This window comes from Neovison vison, chromosome 5 (genome assembly GCF_020171115.1).
Source record: "Neovison vison isolate M4711 chromosome 5, ASM_NN_V1, whole genome shotgun sequence".
In the NCBI taxonomy this organism is placed as follows: domain Eukaryota; kingdom Metazoa; phylum Chordata; class Mammalia; order Carnivora; family Mustelidae; genus Neogale; species Neogale vison.
In genome coordinates, this window is record NC_058095.1 from 148,659,764 (window position 1) to 148,686,685 (window position 26,922).

Below are 26,922 nucleotides of genomic sequence, written 5' to 3' on the forward strand. Positions count from 1 at the left end.
TATGGCAAGAAGACAATCTCAGAAAAGACAGGAGGAGCAAGTTTACCTGAATCACCTTCCTACTTTTAACCCACTGAGCCACCCAGGCGCCCCTAACCTTCCTACTTTTAATTCCAAGGTCTTGTTTTCATCTGTTGAGCATTTGGTGTTTTATGACATGTGACATCTACTCTGGTGATCCTGAAATATATCTTGATCTCGGTGTCTTGGTGTACCAAGGGCTCTTTTCTATGTCAGCCATCAATAAAGCTGGTTTGAGATACAAATATAAAAATCCGGTAAGTTGACTGGGGAAGAGTAAATGGTCGAAACAAAAGGAGAATATATAGTATCAACTAGCTGTTCTAGTGTAAAGCTCTTCTTTATTATAAAATAAGGCACAGAAATATAATATCCTTGAGTTTAAACCTATTTGATTAATCACAACTCATTACAATCATTGTTATTGAAGCCCAGATTGTCCTATGTTTAGGCAGTAGAAATCGATTGAAATTGACTGCTGTGTTAGACCAAATTGTGTCCCCTCCTAACCACTCCCCCACCTCTGAATTCATAAGTTAAAGCCCCAGCACCCAATACGGCTCTATTTAGAGATAGGGCCTTTAAGGAAGGAGGGAAGGTTAAAGATGGTCATGAGGATGGGTCCTAACCCATGACTGGTGATCCTATATAAAGAGAGAGGAGCTAGCAGGAGGGCACATGTGCAAAGAAAAGGCCATGGAAGGACATAGAGAAAGTGGCTGTCTGCAAGACAAGGACAGAGTTCTCAAGAGATACCTAGCTTGCCAACAAGCTTGGACTTGAATGTTCAGAGCTGTGAGAAAATAAATTTCTGTTGTTAACTGTTGAGTCTGTGGTATTTTGTGATAGCCCTAGTAGACTGGCATAGCTCCTGAATCCTTTTCATTTAACCCTACTTGTTCTTTGATAGCTTCTTTGCTACCTTGTGGACAAGAGGCTTTAGCTAATGTAGCATCTTATACATTTCCTGCTCCACACCTAGATTGAGGCATTTCGTTAAGAAGCACCCATTTCTTCTTGAGAGAAATGATGCTGCAAGATGATAATCTGGGCACAAGGATGCCCTTTGCCACTCAGTTGGCCATTTGTTTTTAGGCCTTTTCAGAGAAGCTAGGAAATATGTGTATTTAAAGGTAAAATTTTTCATACTTTCCATATTGATACTTCAATTCAAATTCAAGATTAAAGAATTTTACTTTTCTTCTTTTTTATGTCTCTCCTTTCTTCCACATTAAAAAAATCCCTATTTTCAAAGATACAGGATAGAATTAGAGAGTAAAATTGGAATACTCTATAATTATTTGTCTTATCCCATATTATACTCCTAACAGTTGTAGCATAACATAAAATATAGTGTTAGTACTTTCCCTGTTTTCTTCTTCCATGGCTAATATTACTGGCAATATTTATTGTTACTGCCTTTTAAATCCTTTCATTTTTTGATTTTTCAAAAATTTCTTATTGTTTTCCTACTTTTTCCTGTCCTAAGGCATTTTCTTTGTGTGACTGGCTCCTGTGTTCCTTCGTTTTCAGTTTTGATCTCAGAATTCTGTCTTTCATCTTTACTTCTTTCCTGAGTATGTCGCCTCAGAGCTGAGGTTTTCTGATTCTGATTTGTGTTATTCCTTCATTATCTTTTTGTTTTTTTAGATGTGTGTCTTCCTTGCATGCTTTCTTTGTCGGTGGGGATATTATTCTGTTCCTTATTGTCTTTTTTATTGTAATAACTCTGTGTGAGATTTGACCTCAGTATTTTTTTGTTGTTCATTTTATATGAAGTGAGTATTGTTTCTGGACATTGAGATTGAGACAGGTTTCATGAAAGCTTTTCTAACTTTACAGAACTAGTTCTGTTTTCTGTAACATTTAAAAATATAGGTGCTTATTTTCTGAAATTTCTTGGCTTTATTTCCCTTCTCACATTGGTCTCGACCTTCTTTATCTATGCTTCTTGGTTCCCTATTCTGTTGAATTCTGATCCCATTTCCAGAAGTTTCTCTTCTGTGTGGAGTTCTGTCCTGGAAAAGAGCCTGCTTGATAGTTTTGAGAGTTCATAGAGGTCTGGATTGCTCCTGACTATTCAGTTCTTTCTATAGTGGGTCCTTTGCACATACCCCAAAATTGAGAGGGCCAATTGCAGTCTGTTTCAGCTGCAATTCTCAAATTGGCCCACTGTCCTTTCCTATGAATTCTTTTGGGGGTTCTCCTGTACTCAGGTTCTTTAGACATTATCCCACAGATTCACTCTTCTGCCTCCTGTCCAGACTGATACTGTGAAAATCTATGCCTGTTGCTAGTTTCCCCCAACCCTGTTTATATTTTGAAATTATGGGAGTACTCTATCAACTAGTTTTGTTATATTTCTTGGATTTATTTTCTAGTTGTTCTATCTGGTTCATGTGGGGAATCGGAGATAGTGAAAACCATGGCTTCATGGCTGCCATCTTTCCAGAATGCCTCCCAGTGCTCCTATTTTAACGCATTAAAAAAAAAAAAAATACACGAGCAGTAAGATGGCTGTAACGGTTTCTCATGTTGGAGAACAGACAGGGAGACATGTTCACCAATTCTGCTCCTTCTGGATGAGAGAAGAGGAGGAGAGAAGAGGAAAAGCCCCCACAATTCTGGTTGAAGTTCCCTTCCGCAAGGAGCCTGCTGTTTTATTTTTAATTTCATTCATTTTTAGTAATTGAATTCTTACAGAGCTTGATTTTTTTGATCCGGGAACATGAGCCTGGGCCATGTCCACTTGCTGTTCGATAGCCTAGTCATGCCATGTTCTTTGAAGCCAGGCTTTGAGATGTTTTAAAAATGAGTCTTGTTACCTCCCTGGTATTTATTCGGGCTGCATCTGGCTTTGCTTTCTTAGGATGCTTGTTCTGTTTACGATGGGGGAACTGTAGCCTCCCACGTTGGGTATTTTATCAACAAGCAGCTTATTATGTCCTTTGTGCTTATACTGTGAGCAAAATGTAAGATATGGTCCTTTCCCTGAGGGCATTTGGTTCTTCTCCTCTGTCTTTTGGATACAGGAAGCCAGGAAACCAGTGTCTTGTGGGCTCTTCCCCTCCTCTGCTACCCCCACTATGAATACTGATAAAAATACTGTGCCAATTAAACGTAACTAGGTCTTTGAATTACAGGCCCAGTTTGGTTTGGAGTTAGTGTTACACTGTCATTATCAGCTTCCAAGATTCTAAATGAAAGTCTGGATTAATCAGTGCAGATCCGCATTAAAGCGAGGGATGTATTTGCTCTTGAGTGGTCTACATTGGTCTACACTGCTGTCCATTGATTACTCAGAGTTGTGAGACGTGACGGGTTCTCTCCCACATTATGTTTAAGATAGCAGTCAAGGTAACTTGTAGTATCTTTCTAATTGTACTTCCCACCATTTTGTTTTTGAGTTAAACTTGGATGGTTCTTAACTGAAAATTTAGTATCTTTCAAGTGACCAAACAGATGACTTCTTTCAAGGAGAAGAAAACTCCCAAGCAAGAATAAAAAATGGCCAGTTATGTTTGTAGGCAAACTATAGATTTAAGACTACAGCGTTCTTCTCAGTAGAGTGATGGTGAAGAAGATAGCTCGGGAATCACTGCCAATTTTCAAATACCTCCTCCATTATTTTGCAGTGCATAGTTATGTGACATTGGACAGTTTTCATTCTGCCTCCATTTCCTCATATGTAGAATGTGGTAGTAATGTTCCCTACATCATAGGGTTAATGTGATAATTAAATGAGATAATATATGTACATAGTAGATCCTCAACTATTGGTTTGATGGGTAAAAGATGGAGTGTCTGGGCTTTTGAAGGCACTGTACTGGCCAACTGGGATATAAAAATGAGCAAAAATTGGGATGTCTGGGTGGCTCAGTCAGTTAAGTGTCCAACCTTTGGTTTTGGCTCAGCTCATGATCTGAGGGTCCTGGGATTGAGCCCCAGGTTGGGCTCCATGTTCAGCAGGGAGTCTGCTTGTCTCCCTCTCCCTTTGCCCCTCCCCCTGCTTATACACTCTGTCTCTATAATAAATAAATAAATCTTAAAATAAATGAGCAAAATTCCTCCACTTGGAGCTTTACGGTTAGATGAGGAGACTAATTAATTAGCAATCACAGGAAGGAATATAACATTGTCACCACAATAAATGCAATAGGGAGGCATGAGACATTTCAGGGGCACATAATAGGGACAGGAGCTGTGTGGGAGGTTAAGGAAAGTTCCCACCAGAAGACCAAGGTCAAATGTAAAGAAATGTAGATGGGAATGAATTAGGAGAAGGTGTGTGTTTGTCACATGTGTGGGTGAGCGTAAGTAGGATGAGAGCGTCCCAGTCAGAGAGGTTAGCATGGAGAGTGACTCTGAGGCAAGTGGGTCGTTGGTGACTACGAGGAACTGAGAGGCCAGTGTGCGAAGGGAAGGGTACAACGGGCAGTGCTAACTGGGACGAGGCTGGAGGAGGCAGGAGGGAAGGGATGGTCACAACTTGGATGCCTTTCTAGGCTATGTTTAGGAATGTGGTCTAGCAAACCATGTTAGGTGTTTAAATTCTGGAGAGACATTTGCAAAAATCTATTATTGTTGTCTTGGGTTTCTAAAAAAAGATTGATTTATTTACTTGAGGTGGGGAGGGGCAGAAGGAGGGAGAGAATCTCAAGCAGACTCCCTGCTGAGCATGGAACCCACCAGTGGGCTCCATCTCGCCACCCTGAGATCATGACCTGAGCCGAGATCAAGAGTCAGCCATTACCGGGCTGAGTCACTCAGGTGCCCCGGTTGTTGTTCTTCTATTATTAGTTTTGTTCCTTAGCAGTCCTTCGCAGACTAAATATGTTATATACGTTAATGTTTATCTGTTGATTCTTTCTTCCAATCTCTATTATTGTTCTTCTCTGAATGCTTAATTCCTCATTCCTTCCACTTAGGAATAAAGCTGAGAAGATAGCTTTGTTTTCTTTCAATCAGCTTTACTATTTGAAGCAGAATTTGCTTTTGTATAACTTTAGGCAAGATAAATGAAAAATAATTGCCAAAATATTACCTACTGTGACACACATAAATATTTTATGCCTCATCGCCTTTGTGAAATGCTCAAATGCTGTCATTTGTTACTTGTCTAACTTAAACCAAGGCCAAACTCATTAGAAATTTGAGTGTCCTGTGTTGGCAGGAAACTCACTGATTTCACGTGTTTTGATCTCACCCAGAACAAACTTTTGGAAATTCGAGGCCCGAGGTCGACTCTGCGTGACATGGGGGGGGGTTGACAGTGTGTGTGTACGTGCACGTGTATGTGCACACACACATGGATGTTTTGTGGTTTGCTGATCTTCTCTTGGTCAGTGAAGAGCTAACAGTCGTGCTGTGAAACTCCCCAGACATCAATAAGGGCACAACTCCGTTTCCTACCCTACAATAAGGAAATAATGTATGCGATTAGGACATGTAAATAAAATTGTCCTGACCTTTTCAAAAAAGCTGAGTAGCCTTGGGGTGCCCTGGGGCTCATGCCATGATGTTATCCTTGACGGGCACCGTCCACACTGTGCCCCTTGAATTCTCCATTCTCTAGCAACCCCACCATGTATAAAGGTGCCTGCGCTGTCTTACTCTGTAATTTGCCTTTTATCGTTGGATGATAAACTTGGCTGGGTTTGCTTTTTATCTATTTGTATATTATTCTGGTATAAAATGAGGTTTTGGCTCATCTAGGATGAGAGTTGTTAATCATATTAGCATTTTTTTCTAAGTACAACACCTCACATTTCACGTTATATGCATCTCCCCAGAACTTTTCTGAATAAGGTTGTAAAATTAAAAAGTACTTTTAAGGGGTGCCTGGGTGGCTCAGTCAGTTAAATGACTGCCTCTGGCTCAGGTCATGATTCCAGGGTCTTGGGATTGAGGCCCATGTTAGGCTCCTCAGCAGGGAGCCTGCTTCACCCTCTCCTTCTGCCCTTCTTCCTGCTCATGTGCTCTCCCTCTCTCTCTCACTGAAATAAAGAAATTAAATCTGATAGCCATTTGTATGTCTTTATTGGAGAAGTGTCTATCCATATCTTCTGCCCATTTTTTGATATGATTGTCTGTTTTGTGTGTGTTGAGTTTGAGGCGTTCATTACAGATCCTGGATATCAACCTTTTGTCTGTACTGTCATTTGCAAATATCTTCTCCCATTCCGTGGATTGCCTCTTTGTTTTCTTGACTGTTTCCTTGGCAGTGCAGAAGCTACATGTGTTGGAGGGGATGTGGAGAAAGGGGAACCCTCTTACACTGTTGGTGGGAATGCAGGTTGGTGCAGCCTCTTTGGAGAACAGTGTGGAGATTCGTCAAGAAATTAAAAATAGAACTTCCCTATGACCCTGCCATTGCACTCCTGGGTATTTACCCCAAAGATACAGATGTAGTGAACAGAAGGACCATCTGTACCCCAATGTTTATAGCAGCAATGGCCACGGTCGCCAAACTGTGGAAAGAACCAAGATGCCCTTCAACGGACAAATGGATAAGGAAGATGTGGTCCATATACACTATGGAGTATTATGCCTCCATCAGAAAGGATGACTATCCAACTTTTGTAGCAACATGGATGGGACTGGAAGAGATTATGCTGAGTGAAATAAGTCAAGCAGAGAGAGTCAATTATCATATGGTTTCACTTATTTGTGGAGCATAACAAATAGCATGGAGGACATGGGGAGATAGGAGAAGGGAGTTGGGGGAAATTGGGAGGGGAGGTGAACCATGAGAGACTATGGTCTCTGAAAAACAATCTGAGGGTTTTGAAGGGGCGGGGGTGGGAGGTCGGGGTACCAGGTGGTGGGTATTATAGAGGGCACGGATTGCATGGAGCACTGGGTGTGGTGCAAAAATAATGAATACTGTTATGCTGAAAATAAAAAAGAAATTAAAAAAAAGAAATTAAATCTTTAAAAAAAAAAAGTACTTTAAATGGTAGGAATTGTCTCTAGCAAGCTAGGTAATGAGTAGAATTGCAGATGGTGGCTTTGGCCCATGAGGATCGGGATTTCCCCATTACATTGTTATTGCGGAAAATCGCTTACTCCACAAGGAGCATGAGTGTTATGTGGAGCTGAGAAATCAGGTGAAGGGTCTTCATCTTTCTTTGATATACAAGATTTGGTTTTTTCCCCCCTCAGGAAAAATAATTGTTTTAGTCAATATACTTCTGTATAACATATGTAGATCGAATACTTTGGCTGAATTAACAAAATAAGCAAAAATAAAAGTTTCCTGATTTAGCTCTATTTATATAATAATTTGTTTTCTATTAATAGTCTATTTGTTAGTTAATAGTAATTAGTTAATTGGGTAGACATACTTAATATTTGATCAATATGTTAATAAAATAGTTGAGCAAAGGGTTAATGGTTTAGGATATTTTGTTTCATGTAATTAAAATGTAAATGTGTTAATGCACAATACATATATATATATATATATTTTCATATATGTATTTTTAATAGCAAGTGCTCTGGTAAATAAGTTTCTCACATAGAATGTGAACCCCTTATATGCAGTACTGATTGTTAATGCCTGACATGTAGCATGTAATGATTTTGAAATGAATAATTAATTATTTTGAAAAATACTGTATCTGTTTCAGGACCAGATCTTCAGGTTTGCATATCCAAAAAACCCACGTGTTGCACTAGGAAGATGGAGGAGAGATACCAGATTGCAGCTCGCCAAGATATGCAGCAAGTGCTTCAAACATCCAGCTCGACACTGAAGTTTCTAATATCACGAAATGCTGCGGCTTTTCAAGGTAAATGTATCTTTATTTCTGAAAGTAAGAAGACTTGTTATGCAGTTTTCCTCTTATTATACTGAGAAACTTGGCTGGGTTTATTTGTCTTTGGATGCCATTATTCTGGTGTAAAATGAAGTTTTAGCTTCTTCTAACCCTCAGAACTTGTTTCTGAGGTCATCATGGGGCATACATACTGAGTTGGACTTAGGAAACAGTTATGTTAGTGAAATGGTTCTTGAAAATATATGCCCTTTTAGGGTCCTTCCAGGGCCCCCAGTATTCTGACCTATGGTTTTACTACAATAAGGATGGACATAATTATTAGATTTTAGTAAAGTATTCTATAACATAAAATCTCATTGTTTTTAGCTGGGTAATTATAGATTTTTTTTTAAAAAGATGATTTGAAGAAATATTTGTCTAATTTTCCCCCTGCTACCTCATGTAGTTTTCATTAGAACAGCAGTATGATATTTCAAAGTGCAGACAAGTCTGATAAATAGTAAAATAGGAAATATTAATTGGATATTTAAGGATCAGCTAAGACCAGAACTCAGACTTAACTCAAATAGTATGTTCAGAAATAAAATTAATGGGTTAAAAAATTACAAGGCATATTGGAAAATAGATGATTTTTTCTTATTTTAGTCATCATCTCTATAAAATTCTTTATTACTACAATAAAATAGCTTAATTTATTTTTCCTTTTATAAAAGATTAGCTTTTCTGTATACAATTAGAATGAAAATATCTAGAATACACTATTTTTTAGGCAAATTTATTGCTTTTGTTCAAAGCAAAATATAACTTCTGTTAGTATTCCTTTTCCTTAAGTATATTAATGTCAATCTATTTAAATAATTTGTGTTTTGTTTACATGCAAAACTAAAGCACAAAGCTGATTAATTTTTAAAACTATGCTCATTAAATAAAATAAATACAATAAATCAGGATAAAATTTAAGTTGAGATGAAATGTAGTTCATGATGAATTGATTTTTTTGTGGAAACTGACTTGTCAGAGTTTAAGATATTATTTTAGTGGTTTTTTTTTTTTTTTTTAGCTGTCTTAGAAACAATCTTATTTCTGTTACGGGATATATTCATATGAAATTGTTGATATGACTTTTTAAGGAAAAAATTATGATTTCAACTGGCTGAACCAGAACCAGAAGACTTTAACTACACACACACACAGCGATATGATGATTTTGTCTCTTGAAAATGACAACATGCACAATATGGATAATATATTGTAGAGATAAGGGAGTGTGAATAAAACAGTTTGGCTAGAACAGGAATGGGGAATAGGGTGGAGATTCATATGCTTGAAAAGGTGAGCTGGACTTAAACACAGAAGGAGACTTTTAAAGCATCAACTTGAGTTTGAGATTCATTAAAGATTTTTGAATAGGAAAGCTTCATTATAATTTCTCAACTTTGTCAAAATGAAATCCCTTTAAGTAAGAATATATGGCGGAAAAAGATCATGATCAAAGAAGCCAACTTTTTCGGATAGCAGTATTAACCACGGAAGTGAAAGAAAGTGTCATCAGTTGCTAATGTATGGTCATTCAGTGAATGTTAGCTGAACATTTTCCACTGTCTTCAAAGATACTGTAACCTTTCATGCTTTGCTGGATAACTTGATAAAGGTAGAGACATAGAGTATATTATGGAGTGCTTGCCTGGCTTAGTTTGTAGAGCATGCAACTCTTGATCTTAGGGTTGTGAATTCAAGCCCCATGGTGGGTTGGTGGGGTGTGGAGCCTACTTAAAAAAAAAGAAAAAATACATATATATGTGTGTGTATGTATGTATATACATATATAGAGAGAGAGAGAAGGAGAGAGAGAGAGAGAGAAAGAGAATAAGAATACATTAAGTTCAAATGATTGGGAAAAATACAAAACCCGAATTATTTAGATTTTTAAGATGGGTTCAGACTGCTGAAAAATTTTGGTGATATTGCTAAAAGTATGGCGACAACTAAGTGGTAGAAATATGTGGCATTGTCTCTAGCTGCCAGAGTGTCAGGTAATTTTATATACATTAAAAATTTTTCTCTTTTATACATTGTGTTAATTCAATAGGTTGAGTTCTGCTGTTTACTTAAATATTAATCATAAGAAATGAAAATGCTAGGAATTTTCTTAAATATGACTTATAATAGATTGTTATTTTGTCCCTTTATGAAGTGTCAAATTATATTTAAGAATCATGAGAAGGCAAGATAAATTTAAAATAAATTTGCCTAAAGGCTAACTTTACTGGAACACATTCTCTTATAAGAAGAATACATACTTTTTTTTTTTTTAAAGATTTTATTTATTTATTTGACACAGAGAGATCACAAGCAGGCAGAGAGGCAGGCAGAGAGAGAGGAGGAAGCAGGCTCCCTGCTGAGCAGAGTCTGATGCGGGGCTCCATCCCAGGACCCTGAGATCACGACCTGAGCCGAAGGCAGCGGCTTAACCCACTGAGCCTCCAAGGCACCCCAAGAATACCTACTTTTAATTTAATAAATAGGGTAAGAAGCTTTAGGCTTATGTGCGTAAAAACAAGCTTAAATATATATGGTGAAAGCAATTTTAGAAATCACATTTACTTTAACATAATTGAGGAGGCAACTTCATCAATAATTAAAATGCCTACCATCTAGTTTCTGTGCCATCAGAATATCTGAAAACAATTCAAAGTCTTTATTTTTCTAAGAAAGAAGCCAACATGTTTTATTGGGAAATTGCCTGTTTGAGAAATATTTAATGGGGAAATCAGTTCATTTCTTACATGATGTAAGTAGATTTGCTACATTTTGATATTTTGACTTTTAAATATTTCACTTATGTCCTCTGCTCCAACAGTGTTAACCTGTTTTCTTTAACTGGTATTTTGGGTTATAAAAGACTTTAGACCAGGTAGCAGCCTAGATGTAGTATGGTTCCTTCTCTCGTGGCTTTCATAGAATCCCATGGAAGCATGTTTTTGAAGCAACCCCTTGGATGTGGCCGATGGGAATGATCACTTGGGTCTGCGGATTTAGTGGGCACCCATATCACTGTGAGATGCAGGAACTGTTAAAGGCAGGGAGGAAACAGTGCTGGCAACTGGTCCTGGAAGACGTAAGGTTATCACATATACAGTCCACATTCAGCTCTGGAATTCAGCCCTGGCAGGTGTATACCAGCAGAGTCGAAATCAGGCTAGACGGACAACTCTTCTTTTTTCCTTTTATGGAATTTATTGGTGTTTCTCTCAGTCAGATTTCCTTAAAATAAACAAACACCAAAACAAAAGTCTGTTTTTGGAGGGGTCCATAATTATGACCACGGGCTTCACTATATCCCAAGTGTAGTCACTTATACCGGATGGAACATTTTATAAGCTAAAAGACACAAGCTGATATCTTTGTGCCTGTTATTCTTCATAAATACGTGGTGCTGTTTGCAAAGAGGAACGTTGGCTTTGTCACAGTGCAGACAATAACCGTTCTTTATTTTCGGGGCTTAATAATGCTCATGAATAAAGCAGAACAGCCTGAGATAATGCAAAAGAGTTTGCTTCCCTTCAGCTCTTTTACTGTGAGTGTGGGCTTGCTGACTTTAAACATATTTTGGAAATATGCTTCATAATGTTTTATTTATTTATATGCTAAAGTATGGTGTGACTCATGAAGAAACAGAGGCAGATGACAGAGAATTTGTCATTTCTGTAAAAAAGCAACTCTTACGCAGTTTTCAAATTTGTTGGTTTTTTAATCTCCCTTCAAATAAGATGATGCAGTTTAATTTTTTTAAATTGAAAACTCCTAAACATAATTTTCAGCATCATTTTCAAAAATTAAAAGGAAAGAAAAAATTTAAAAAGGGAGGGATATTTGGGAGAACTCCGTTGGAAATTTGGGTTTTGTTGAAACTTCGGGAAGGTCAGGTTAAAAAGCTACCTCTTTGCTTTGAGATGTACCTTTCCCTATTTCTCTTATCTTCCATTATTTTATGTATTTCTGAAATATATGGTAGATACTAAGTCTTTATTCTGGAGGTTTCCAGTTTTATATATGGCATTTAAGAAGTGTACATTATTACAAAAACTGAGTGATCAATGGTAGAACAAGAAAGATTTAGCATTTTTATTTCTGATTTCATTCTCTTGGCTGATTAAATTTTCATTTCTCAATTGTAAGTTCTTGAAAGATTGGCAAGCTTGTCCTCGTGGGTTGAGATGTGAGATTTAGGAATTTAATAAAAAATGCATTCCTATTTTTAACGAAATATAGGCATATGTTGAAAATTAAATACCTTATTTTAAAAAGTAGGTGAATTCAGAATGAGAATGTAATTAATGGATTTTCCTCCTTACACTAACAGATGCTATCTACTGTGAAGTGTGTAGCTAGTGCGTAGCTTCTGTAAACCTAACATAAAGTCAGAGGGTCCTATATCTATAGTCAAAGGCACAAAGATATAGTGAATATTGGAATATATAGGAACATTAGGAGAGTAAAGAGATTTACATAAATGTTATTAAGCATGAAATCCATGAATCTTAGTCATTTCAGCTATGCTCTGACAAAGCTGGATAATGTTTAAAATTATTCCTTAGAAGAGTGTTATGTGGAAGGATAAAGGAGGAATACTGTTTTTATCACTGAGAATTACCTGATCAAAAGTTCAGGTGCAAGAGGACAGGTAGCCGTGGGCTGGCAACGTGGAGAAGGCTTGTTTTTCTCCTTTTCTAGCATCTGAACTGAAGTGCATGAATGAATGAATGAATGAATGAATGAATGAATGAATGAATGAACAAACAGTGCTTCATAGAAATATGGTTCTGAGGTAAAAAGCACAGACTCCCTCCCTTATTCCTTTCTCTCCTGTATTCCTCTCTCGATGATTTACTCTCTCTGTGGAACACCTACTAGGTGCTCGCGCTGCCAGGTGCTTGGGTCCTAAGTGTCCAGACCTTCAATCTGTTTTATTTGCATCGATTCCTTCTGACTTCTCATATGCCAACATCTGGTTATTGCTTTTATGAACTAGCAAGGGGCACATGATGGTGTCTCTGTCAATGGCATCAGGAACGTGATTGCGCTGTTTTCCCCCATCAGTTTCAGGCCGTGCATAGTTGAGCACGTTGTCTCATACAGCAGCTATGGAGGCAACTGGTCTTTATCCAACTGTCCTTTATCTCTGAAATGTTAAAAAAATTGTTTCCTTTGAATCTGTGTTAGCAGGCTGCTGTTAATTCTGAAAATGGGTAATTTTCCTGTATTCTCGATAAAAGTTGCAAGAGCTTAAGTTCCTTCTCAGCTGGAAATACGCTTGCTTGGCATGCAACGTTATCGATAGTGGAAATAATATTAAGAATAGATCTAAGATCAGGTTTACTTTGCAAAATTTATTTTCTAAACTTTAAGAAGTAAACTTCCAGTTGTTTCAATTCTGACAATAGGTTATGATAATATCACCTATTGCCATGGTGATCTCACCTAGAAAGCAGAGTAACCTGTTCATAGTAGGTGAAACAATTCTTTCTTGATTTTATATTAAACACATTTTCAGTTAAATCTTTTCAATGTGAGAAATGCACATTTATTTTCTTGAAGGTGAGTTAACATTTTGTCAGATTCTTTATCATTTTGTTATCTTCATATTTGTTCAACCTTACTTTTGCATAAGGGATCACAAGGTTGGTTTCTAAAAAGCGACCTACCTCCGTGTTGAGTAAAGGACAGGACGTGTGGGAAGTTACAACCAACGATGTTTTTGGAATGTGTCCTTTTCCCTCTCTCTTACTTGTCCAGGTAAAGTGATTTATAAAATTCCTTTTTATAGGTGCATTTCTAGGACATTTGTGTATTCTCCTTTTGGTGGTCATCTCAGTCATTTCCACAGTATTTTTGTACTTCTCATGCTTTAGTGATCATATGTCTTCAAGCCTCTGTGGGCACGTGCTCCCCTGGGGTTCATATGCAGACAGCAAGACTGGGGCTTCCCGGGCATGCGCACTGCCGGCTTCACAGCATGCTGCGAATTCCTCTTCTAAGGTGCTGAACCCTTTTAAACACCCGCATCCCCTTGCTGTACTTTGTTGTTGTTCTGCGTCCTTCCCAACAATTAATATTGTCAGAATTTTGGAAGATTTGCTGAACTCAATAAGGCATTTGAATGTCCTTTTGCAGATACTTTTTAAAATTTTTTACGTTCTTTATTTTGCCTTATGACTGTGTCCCATGGACCTGTATACACACTTTGAGGGTATATGTTATATACCCGATTGTCAGTGTATTTTTATATATATATATATATATATATATATATATATATTTTTTTTTTTTTTTTGGACTTTTTTTTCCCAATTTATTTATTTTCAGAAAAACAGTATTCATTATTTTTTCACCACACCCAGTGCTCCATGCAAGCTGTGCCCTCTATAATACCCACCACCTGGTACCCCAACCTCCCCCCCCCCCCCCGCCACTGCAAACCCCTCAGATTGTTTTTCAGAGTCCATAGTCTCTCATGGTTCACCTCCCCTTCCAATTTACCCAAAAGCACATACCCTCCCCAATGTCCATAACCCTACCCCCCTTCTCCCAAGCCCCCTCCCCCAGGCAACCCACAGTTTGTTTCATGAGATTAAGAGTCAGGTTTGTTTTTAGGTACAAAAAAGAATTTTACTTAGAGAGAGAGAGAGCGCACAAGCAGGGGTGGGGAGGGGTAGAGGGAGAGGGAGAAGCGAACTCCCCGCTGAGTGCAAAGCCCAACATGGGGCTCTATCCCAGGACCCCAGAATCATACCCCGAGGCAAAGTCAGGTGCTTAATCCACTGAGCCTCCCAGGCACCCCAAACACTTTTCTTTTTAGGTGTTTAAAAAAGATTTTTTTTTTTTAAACTTACAGATAGCAATTTTGATGACCACATCTTAAAGTTCTAGCTAAAATAATTCAAATGTTTTTCCATATTCTATTGACGTTCAAGCTCTCCACAAGTTTTCTGCACGTTTGCATGGCTTGCAGTCACAGGCTTGCTCCTGCCTCTGTTTTCCTAATCTTTTCATTTGCTTCTGGTTCATTCATATCATATTAATTCAATCTGAAGAAAAAAATTTTAATTACCACCTCCATACTTACACACATACCTATGGACATATTAACTTACGGTCTTTTATAATATCAATTTTATGAGATGGTAGCGAAGAAGATAAAATCTAAAAATTATAAATAATAACAAATTGAACATTGATTTCTATGGATTCAGGTGTTTTTTTCAGCTCTGTCTCCATCATCAGTCGGAAAGCTACCATCCTCCCACCTTCTCTGGCCCTTGCACCTCCCATGTCCTTGACTCTCTCCTCTTAAGCAGTAACATAATGTATCTTTTAGTTCCTTTTATTCATTATATGAGCATGAAAATATTAAATAACCGTCACATGGGTCTGAGGGTGAATTTAAACTGAGGACTTTTTTTTAAAATTAAAAAAAAAACTTTTCTATTTAAAAAAATCTTTTTTTTAAAAGATTTTATTTATTTTGAGAGAGAGAGAGAGCAAGCAGCAGTGAGGGGGAGGGGCAGGGGCAGAGGGAGGAGCAGACGCCCCGCTGAGCAGAGAGCGGAATGGGGGACTTGATCCCAACACCCCAGGATCATGACCCAAACCAAAGGCAGACACTTAACTGACTGAGCTACCCAGGTTGCCCCTAAAAATTCCTTTTCTCAACTGTATTGAGATGTAATTGTTCTCCATCTGCCTCATTGTTAGAGCCCCAATTCTGGGGGGACGATCGCCCTCAATAGAAAAGTGCTCAGGGTCGGCTGTAGGGATGAGGGCAGCTGGGGTGGGGAGCGTGCGGGTGGTGGACAGCTCCGAAGGAGGTGTCGTGGGGAATGGGAAAGGGAAGGCGCTCAAGTCCCCTTAGAGGGCTGACAGTGGAGACGACTAATTAACAGTGAAGCCAGATTGCGGGTGGGCACTGCTGTTTGCATTTCTAGTCCTGTCTTGATTTTTGCCTCGCCTGGAAAAGTAGTGGGGATCCGTGGTTGAGCACAGGTCTCAGGGGATTCATTCATCCATCCTGCAAGCACTCATGGGGCCACCTCCGCCTGCCAGCGCGGTTTTAAGTGTCTAGTGTCCTTCAGGGATCGAAACAAAAGTCCCTATCCTCCCTGTGAGCATTTCAGTCAGGGAAAGTAGAAAATAAACAAATATAATAGAGGTAGAAATAGGTTGTGATGAATTAAGTGCTTGGGAAAATGTAGCATAGAGCAGAGGACAGGGGAGGGACAGTGCTGGAGGACTGCCGTCTTCAACTTTGATACTCAGGGAAACGTGGATGTTGGAGCAAAGGTTTGAGGAAAGTGAACGGGTTGGATATGTAGATGTCTGGGAGAAAAGCATTCTAGCAAGAGGGAGTAACCTATAGGAATGGGGCTCAAATGTCAGAGGAATAGCAGTGGCTTTGGGGGGTTGGGGAAGTGGTTGGAAAGCCTGTCATAGGGGCCACAGGTGAAGATCGTGTAGGGCTTTTATTCTGAAACGGAATTCTTTGCTGTAGGTGTGGCTTGATTTGAAAACAGCTTTTCTGTCTAGGTGCCGAGGGACACAGAAGCCCAGAGTGGGTGGCCATATGCCCAGGGCGAGAGTGGACCTAGGAAGCCAGTGGAGAGGTTATTAAAATAATCCAGAAGAGGCACGGTGGTGACTTAGACCCCGTGCTGGCAGTGCAGGTGGAGAGAAATGGCCAGATTCTGGGTATAGTGTGCGCACCACGGGGCCCTGGCCATGGGGGGAAAGGGACTGAAGTCGGGACAGGGTTGACTGTAGTAAACTGCACCAAGGGTGTGTCTGTGGGGTGTGTGCCTGGGGTCTCGCGGAGGTGAGTGAAAGATGCTGAGGCCGGAGGATGCTTTCCACAGGGACTTTGGAATCTCTGAGTCCGCTGGGAAGAGGGGGAGTGAGAGAAACTGTCATCTGTTTCTATAGTTCTCAGTAGAAGAGGGACTTGGGTGGTCATGGCCGGACATTCATTGATTATCTGATGGAGGATCATCTTTCTGGTTTGTTTTTTTAAAGCCACTTTATGGAGGTATGATCGACCAAAAAAATCTGTACATATTTAATGTGTAAAACTTGATGAGTTTGGATATAAGTCTACATTTGTGAAACCATCACCGCAATTTATGCCATAAACATTTTGGAGGAGGCTGCTCTGTGACACAGGGTTAAAATACCCATGGCCTGGAAGAGCCAGGGGATTTCCAACTGCTTCCTATGAATTGGCTCTGTGAAGGGGCAGAGCTTGTTGCTCTAATACCGTATGTGTAAATATGGAAATAACATTAATTTTGCTAGAATAACTCACGATTCTATGTAACAACATATTATAAATATTTAGCATAATTTAAAAGTGAAGGGCATTGTAAAGAAATAACACACAAATAAAACTGAGTTGCTTAAAATTTGTAAATGAACTTTGAGCATTGATGGGAGAAGCAAGTAATAAGACAATGTTTAATAAAGTTGCAGAATAGTCATTATAGTCAAAATCATGAGTTGGTATATGAGAAATTTGTTTTAAGCTTGTTTTAATTATCAACGATATTGGTTACATAAAACTGAAACTGAAATTCTTTATTAGTCAATAACTATGATGAATTTAAGGCTCTTGGGACTCAATTTTGAAATCCTGGTAGTAATTCTCATAACTTGAATAGCGTTGTTGCCATTTACCACTTTTATATGAATCAAAAATGAACTAAGTTCTGTTTACCAAACACTATCAATAGTTATCAATCATTTCAATTCTAGTTTCTTATTATATCATTTCTTATTTAATTAGAAATGCTTGCAGTTTATGTAACTGGCATTACTGCCAAATTCAAAATTTTTAAATGATGTGATAATTCATTGTAAATTATGAAACATAGTTTATTAGAAATATGAAGGCATTTTTAATAGTGAGTTTTTTTTCCTATAGCCTTGGGAGAAGGGAATATTAAGATGAAAAATATTAAACCATCATCCATAATATTTTAATTGGTGAAGTGGTAAAATATAATAGAAAATAAGATACCTTTCTTTCCTCAGACAAATAGAGGACTTAAATTTTATAGCCATTTCTCAATGTAGCTGTTCATGATGGGAAATTATCCATGCATATCTCCATGCTTTTAGCATAAAATATATCTAGCAATAAATGGAATATATATGCTATAGCTTTTATGCAGAAGGCAAAGGGCTTGAAATGGCATCTCAAGATCCAGAGAGTCATAATAGTAAATAAAGGGTAATTGTTGGATAGCTATGCTGTGTTCCTTTTATTCCAAGGTAATTCTGCCTGTGGGCTAACTTTTGTATAAACAAAGATAATTGAACTTTTGCACCTTAAAGGATATTGTTATCTTGTACTATTTGTCTGACTTCACCTCCTCCGGGTATAAAGTTGACTTGAATGTTAATTTAGGAAACATATTCTTTTTTTTTTCTAAGTAGGAATAAATTGAAGATATTACATAATAAAACAAACGTTGGTCGTGGGGGAAAACATTTGTTGTGATTGGACAGGCAATAGGCTTAAGAGTTTCAAAACAAGGGTTTTAAATTTGGAGAGTCTAGGTTTGAATTCTGTCTTAAGATCTGCTGGTGGGGCCTCAATTTCTTGGCTTGTAGGATGGGATGAGGATAGAGCCTTCTAGATGGCAGTTCATGGGGACTGATTGAGGCAATCCCTGTAAATTAGCTATCATGGCGGTTGGTATATAATAAACACTCAGTGTATGTTAATTGTTCCTTCTTCCTTTATTCATACTGCACGTTTTCTCTAATATTTGATGAGCAACAAAATATTTCAGGGCAAAAATCATCTAACAGTGTTTCTGGATGAGTCTGATTGGGGGATACCCTAAAGTTAGTTGTCACATTATCAAAAGTGCTATTATACTGCCCAGGCAGCAGAAGAGCCTTGTGATCAAAACTTCTAGATCATTCTTCAGGTTCTTACACTTGTTGGGGTTGCCAAGAGTCATGTGGCAAGGGCTGGTGGTAGTGGCCAAGCGTGCTCTCTGTATTGGTAAAGACAAGCAATGAGAACAATTATTTGGTAAATAGTAATAGCATATTTTAAAAGTAAGATTTCCTGCTGCTCAGCTGGTAGTCAAATAAATTTTCAAATTTCATTAAACTTATTAAATTGAAATGTTTTGACTTTCACTGCAGTAGCAACTAGTGTCAGCCCAGAAATCTAAGGTTTGACTAGAAGAGTGATGCAAAGGGACAGAATCCACAGCAAATTATTCAGTCGCTTTACGAAAGCCTTAATCTTTTTTTTTTTTTTAAAGATTTTATTTATTTATTTGAAAGACAGAGATCACAAGTAGGCAGAGAGGCAGGCAGAGAGAGAGGAAGGGAAGCAGGTTCCCTGCTGAGCAGAGAGCCCGATGCGGGGCTCGATCCCAGGACCCTGGAATCATGACCTGAGCCGAAGGCAGAGGCTTCAACCCACTGAGCCACCCAGGGGCCCCCGAAAGCCTCAATCTTTGAAGTGTCCTCCAAATGAGACTATCTTCACATACAAAAGGCTTTCCATTTCTGATATCACTGATTCATTCTGGTCACCTTCAGGGATGTTTGTAGTTTATGTTAGCATATCTTTTTTTTTTTTTTTTTAAGATTTTATTTTTTTTAAGTAATTTCTCTACCCAGTGTGAGGGTTGAATTTACAACCCTGAGATCCAGAGTAGCACGCCCTGCCACTCTGCGAGCTGTGCCAGCCAGGTGGATTGGCATATGTTAACACAGTCAAAGATTTAGATTATGTATTTGTGAGCTATTACATAGAACCACTAACTTTAAATTGATTCTTTCATGACAGCATGGGAAAATAAATAAATGCATAGCCTGCAGAGCGATGTGAAAGCTTTTGTGGTTGGTAAATATGATAAAAACTTAGCCTAAGATCTAATTGAACTACTTGAAAGGCCTCTGTTCATTAAGATAAATTTTATTTTGGTTTAAATGTTGCTAACCACTGTTGCATAAAATTATGTAACTGTCTGACAGTTGTATTTCCTCTGCTGAAAATATGAAATAATATTATTATTATTATTATTTATTTTTTAATCTACAAACATCTTAGAGAGTTTCCTCTCTGAGGAAAGAGAGTCTGGAGAATGATGGGCACTTATAGCCTCTGGAAAGTATGGTTTGGGAAAAGGGTCACAGGAGAGGGATAGAGGTGTCTACTGGTTCAAGAAGGAATAATACGTGTTGTGTTTATGTTCAAATTTTAGAAATCTGGTTTTTAGTATGCTTACTTTCTAGCTGTAGTCCCAGGGCAATATTTTAGGATCATCTAGACCAGCTGCTTAATTTATTTTTATTGCACATCTTCAAAGTAGGTTTAAAATAAATTATCTATGTATTTGGCAACTCTTACTCAATATATTTAGTATATTTGTTATTTTAATAAGATCATATCTTTTGAATGCAAATTAAGAATATATTTAACAATTACTAGTCTACACAGCTATTCTAGAAAGCAATTTGACAATAGTTAAGATACATGTTATTTCTATCATCTTTCTCATCTTCTAAAGGTTGTATATACTGAAAAAATTTTTAGAGGCTGTTTAGGGATATGTAGAAGCATGCTAATTAAAGTGTTTGTTGTAATAGCTGGGAATTGAGATATCCTAGGTGATTGAGGGAAAGGTTAGGAAAAAGTATTATGCTTCAGTAAGAATAATTAACTAGATACATACATGGTGACACAGATAGACTTTAAGAACAAGGTAGAATGAAGAAAGGAAAAAAGAGAATGATGTATATAGCACAATTCCATGTATGTATCTTAAAAATACATGTACCAAACAATTTTATATGTTTTACTGAAACATGGGGAAATCAAAGAGTTTACATTTTAGCACATTAGAATGATTATTTAAGGGTATATAATTGTGTAACTTACCATCCAACTGCATAAATATTAAGAGGCGTGGGGTATGTGAAGAATAGCTAGGAAAAAAGAAAGTGAAAGAAAATGAAGTATCTAGGTTTAAATCTACTCCCAAATGTACGGGATCTGTATGCTGGTGAAAGAAATCAAACAACCTAAATAAATGAAGAGATATACCATGTTCATGAATTGATAATGAAGCTTACAGCATAGTTACAGAATTGAGGGTGTAGTATTTGCAGAGAGATAGGCCTATAGTATAGATAGGACGATCATTATGTTTGCTTTCCAGAAGCTTTAAATCTATTGTGGAATATAGACAAATGATGACATTTCAGTGTGGAGTTGGTGGAGTTAGGGTAATATCTCATGTAGAAAAGACAGCTGATTGGATTGCTGGGGAGGGAGCCTGGGAAAACTGTCCTGAAACAGTGGGTTCATGTGAAGATCAAGGGTCAGGGATTCCTGTCCTGAGAAAGGCAGGGAGAGTCTGAGCTAAAGGGGCCATGAGTCTCCCCTAAGGTCATAGCCAAGTGCAGTAGGTAGGACGTGGTGGGAAGTCAACCTGATGTTGTGTAATCCCTTCCAATTATTTTAATTTTCCATCGATCTGTGTTGTGTCTTCTCTTATTCCTAATTTTGCTTCTCTTTTCCTACTCTCCTTTCTTACCCTTTCCTTCCTCTTATGCTCTCATTTCTCTCCCACTTTCTCTTTTCTTTAGTTTCCACTTTGTCTCATCTTCTGTATCATAATCAGGGTTTTGTCTATGTGTATGCTATTTTTTTTTTCAAGAACGTTCTTTTAGATTTAGTTATCCTTTATCTTTTTGTTTTTAATAAGGGCTGTTGTAATCTTTTTAAATTCTCGTGACTTTTTAAAAATTGCATATGTTTCTGATTTCTTAAGATATATATTTTTTTAATATTAGAATTTCTTTTGGTAATGAAAGTATTTTAGGGGATAAATTTTCCTTTGTTGATAGCTTTACTTTATTGCATAGATTTTATTATGAAGTCATCCTTTCACTTTGTTTTAGAGTCTGAACTTTTATTTTTTATTTTCTTTTCTGAGGTTATCTGGGCAGTTTTTGCTTAGGATTGAGTAGGTATATTGTGGTTTCAGTGACTCTCGTACCCCACCCCACCCCCACATATCAGTAGCTCATATCCACAGAGGCTACATGTCCTTTAAAGGTGTTGGTGATGTGTTTAAATATATTGTTGGTGGCTTTTTGTGGCTCAGTCTGAAGGAGCAGCTATAACTGAGATGATTTAGCTCTAGTGGCAGAGGGAAAGATGATTTCAGTGCCAAATGTGTCTGCTTAGAAGGGGTACATGTTGCTTCCACTCACATTTCATCTGCCAAAATAAGTCTTGCGGCCAGCCCTGAGATCAAGACATAATGCTTGTTAATGTTCCCGCAGGGAGAGCAGATTATATTTTGTATGAAAATTTAACCAACCCTAAAAAATGTTGATGCGGGTTGAATTGTGTTCTCTCCAAAACATATGCTGGAATCCCAAGCTCAAATGTGACTTTATTTGAAAAGCCTTTAGGGAGGTTGTCAAGTTCAAGTGAGGTCATTAGGGTGGGTCCTAATCCCATACACCGATTTCCTTTAAAAAAAAAAAAAGGCAGATTGGGACAAAGAGATACACATGTACAGGAGAGAACAGCATTTAAAGGCATGGGCATTCCCATCCCTACTGGAAACTAGAGGAGATCCTTGGAAGATTCTTGCTCTTAGCCCAAAAGAAGGAACCAAACCTGCTGACATCTTGATCTCAGATTTTTCACTCTTCAGACTGTGAGACAATAAATTTCATGTCAGTCACCCATTTTGTGGTGGTTTGGTACAGCAGCACCAGAAAACCAATACAAATATGTTTCAAAATTTCCAAGAAATGCTTGGTCAGATTCTTATTATTAGAATCTAATATTAGAAATAAATATTATTACTATATTTTAATTAGAAAATGTAGCCAATAACATCTCTACCTTTCAACAGTGGAATGTTTTCCCTGGTTAGAATCATGATCAGTTTTACAGATTTGTTTCAAGTGGCAAATTCTCTACTTGAAAATTTCATTCAGATTTCAAAGGTTGTCATAGGGGTGTTCTTTACTGTTTAGAAGTTTAAATAATCATGTCACTGTCTTCTGATTTACTGCGTTCAGGCTTTTGTACCTTAATTATAAAAAAAAAATCAGATTCATCTTTCTTAAAAAATGAATAAAACCCCTTGATTTAGAAGTGTATGTTTATGCTCGTCTTCCACTTGTTTGATGATTAAGTTGCAGTAAAAGAATGCCTGAAAGTAGACTAGGTTGATCAGGGCATTGTAAATGTTGTCTTTTAGTGACTCATGATCACGCCTTCTTTTTTCTCTCAGTCCTTTTTTCCTTTTCTCTTTTTTATTTTATTTTTTACTGAAGCAGCTCAATATTTCCTTCAGACTGCGATCGGTAAGGCCTGTCTCTGAGATCCCTCCATTTCTGTCAAGCAGTCCCTTAGAAGTTATAAAAAAGTGCTCATTACTACGGAAATCTTCCTTTCCATACACACAGGGCTGAGTCTGAGAGCAATATTGTATCTCAGCTGGGAAAGGAAATGAGGAAAAAGAATTGGGCAGGAGAAGGAAGATGGAAGGTAATAGATGACATGCGGTATTGTTCTCAGGAAAAAATTAGATGCCATTAGATGGCATATTGGATTTAAGTACGTGATTTATGATCCACTGAAATCATCTGTGTTATTCTGAATTATGCAAATATTATTTTATGACCCGATCCTGAATCAGGTAAGAGAATGGTTCTAACTTATGCGTGTTTTGCCCTTTGCTATCCCAAACACTGTGATCTTGATGCTATTTTAACTCACATGTTTATACATGTAAAAGTGTCTAAAATAATTAATATAACCAATTTTGTGTCTTCAAGATTAGCTGTTTGCAAACAACAAACAAGCTCTGTGAGAAACTAGAGCAAGTCTTTGCAGTTGGACTATATTAGAATTCCATCTACATTTTAATTTGGTCCCTGCTGTGTGGATATATTAGACTGAATCTATTACCTGGCTCAATGGTCCTCTTAGACAATTTCCCTTTCTCATTCTGATTTTATTGTAAGTGATCGTCAACATACTGTAGAAGTCGGCAAATCCAATTGTGATCCCTCCCATGAGGCACCGCTAACCATGACCTTACATTAAAAAAACAGAAACAAAAATAAAACAAGAATGAGAAGATAGCGATATTTATATATTACCTTTTTGTGAAAGGTACTAGTTATAGGTGTAATGTGAGACTTTATATTTGGACGATGTTTGGGTGTCGTGCACAAGAAAATTCTATGACAGTCATTCCCCTGGGGCAGGACCTGGTTTTGCATTTAATATTCCAGCTTTATGTTTACTGTTGTTTTGAGTTGCCTCTTTTCGTGATGCTCATGGACCACCTGCTGTTTTTTCGTTTGGAGAAAATGTGTCTCTGAGTATTGATTAGAATTTCAGCTTTAAATATAGTCTTTTCATGCATTTAATACATTTAATCCTTACTGTGAAACAGATTAATGGATCTTTGGTATAGAACTGAGGAACATTAATTAAGTTCAGTCTGGTTTATTTAACTGTGTTGCCGTCTTACTGGGGTATGCTTTTTCAGAACATGTCCAGAAGTTAAGAGAGATGAAATCAGATGGTAATGCAAGGCATTTCATTTTCTCATGCTGCCCACGGTTTGATGAAGAGCCCTCTTAGGAAAAAATAAATAGTACTTCTTCGTTCCATATGCAGCTTGATATTCTTGTCTTTATCTTCAGAACCGTTCTGACATCACCTTGTGTCTGATACCTTGTTTTGACCCCTCATGCTGACTCTTAGATCATTTCTTCCTGACTCTCTTATCTTTCTTCTTCCTGGTTTTGTTTCTTTGAATATTTCATTCTTAATGTAGCCCCTGTCTCTCAGATACCATGTATATATATATGCCTACCTGGATCTCCTGCTAACACATTAAATGTTATCTTTGAATGTAAATTTCTCATCCTTTTCTCAAAAACAAGTTTTCATTGTAACTTCTCCATCTTTGTGCTTGGTATCACCATTTTTTCCCCTGGATCTTAGGCTTAATTTCAGTGCCATCAGTGACTTAAATCTCTTGTGCACCTTCTGTGTGTCAAAGATGAAGCCTTTTCTCATTTACTCTTTTCTTCCTCTTTCTCTGGACACTTTTATTACTGTAACAACCTCTTGACTGGACTAACAACTTTAGTTTTTATCTTCTGCTGTTCCCAAGAAACCTAACAGATTAAGATTTTAAATTATAATATTCATGTATCATTTTCCAATTTAAAATTCTTCAGTGCTTTGCAGTTTTTTGCTGTTTAAAATGCTATCTAATATTCATAGCTTTAAATGTCTGCTATAATCTCTGTTATATCTATTCAAAATTAGTTCTTATTCATTTCACCACATCTTCTCTCCACCAGCAGGTCATGCTCCCAGAATTCTCTGTTCTTTCAATATTATTACTTTCTTAAGAACAGGAGGTATATCTCATATTTGTAACCATCTTGCCATAGACTGAATGTTTGTTTCCCCCTGAAATTGGAAATTCATATGTTGAAACCTAATCCCTAGTGTGATGATATGAGAACGTGAGCTTATGGGAAATGATTAGATCCCGAGGATGGAGGCCTGATGAATGGAATTTGGGTCCGTATAAAAGAGACTCCCTTGCCCCTCTGCCACGTGAGGATGCAGCATAAAGATGGTTATCCATGAACAAGGAAGTGAGTCCTCAGCAAATGGCCAGTCTACCGTTACCTTGATCTTGGGTTTCTCAGACTCTAGAACTGTGAGAAATAAATTTCTATGGTTCATTAGCCACCTAGTCCGTGGTCTTATATTAGAGCAGAAGAGGAGACTGAGACTCATGTGTATATCACTTTCTTGGCACAGTGTCTAATCTATGGTAGATGTTCAAGTAACATGATTTTTTTTGTTGATTTTCAGTGTCAGTCAGGGTCATCTATAGATGGTTGGGATGGTAATTTATCTTTCATTTTGCCTTTTAGACTTTAAGACCATGATCTCTGGGGTCATATCATGGGTTTAGCTATAACCCTTGTTTTGTGACTTTTAACAATTTACTTAATGTTTCTCCATCTTCGTTCCTCATCTGTCAAATGGAGATAATAGCTATACTAACGTAAGAGACTTGTTATGAGGACTAAATAAGAAAATATATCTACAGGGTTTTAAAGGAGTAACCAATACATAGTAAGTTCTCAGTGACATTTTGCCCATAGAATATAGCTTTCTAGGTTGATGTTACTAAGCATTTCCAGTTACTTAGCAAATTATGTAGAGAGAAAAGTCTTATTGGGGACCTCATTTTAAAAAGATTTTATTCCTTGTCATTGTCAATACATGTATTTTTTTATAGTAAGGCTATTTATACATATATCATAATTTTTGTCTTGTTGAATCAAACTGGTACCCGAAAATATTGATGAAAGTGCTGATAGCCATAGGAATACTGAATTTGCTATGTTTGTAGGATTAATAATAATATATATTAATGCTGTTTGACTATTCCTACTACCACCATCACTACAATCATTTATTGAACACTGATCACTTGTCATTTCAGTTTTATTAGTAAACCATAATTGATCCACTAAATACTAAGTAAAATTTTATTACTAGATATGTACAGATAAAATATTACCACAGAAGTATATACATTTCAAGTAATAATTAAAATTACCCTTTAAAAGTTATCTGGTGGGAAAGTTGCCCATTTTACATGTTATCCATACTTCTAAAGCTTTCTCTATTTCCCTCCCCACCATTATCTCTACTGTTTTTGTCTATTAAGTGTAGAATTTGATTTGAGTTATTCTTTACAGCTTGGATTTTATTCTTCCATCACCTCTAATATATGAAAGAAAATATTCAAGATAATTCAAATTTTAAGTGGCTTTTTCTGCAATCTTGTAATGTCTTTTAAAATATTTGGAGCTGTGCTGGAAAACATCACTCCTTCATGGGGAGAAGAATTTGAGTTTTGCTGCTTTTAACAGAGTAGAAAGTTTTGTGCAGGGTGACTTTTCACCTTGGTGATTGATCTCATCAGAGTTGACCTTGAAGAGTTGGGAGAATGTTGAATAT

At 37.4% G+C, this 26,922-nt stretch overlaps 1 protein-coding gene across 2 annotated transcripts in view; it reads left to right on the top strand.

Annotated features, from left to right (window-relative positions):
- The window catches only part of GPC5 (glypican 5), a 1,436,212-nt gene that overhangs the window by 32,630 nt on the left and 1,376,660 nt on the right, over positions 1 to 26,922 (top strand). For both annotated transcript variants that reach the window (XM_044249951.1, XM_044249952.1), the window contains exon 2: positions 7,653 to 7,814. In XM_044249951.1, the coding sequence (XP_044105886.1) occupies positions 7,653 to 7,814 (162 nt within the window). The remainder of the gene's footprint in view (positions 1 to 7,652; positions 7,815 to 26,922) is intronic.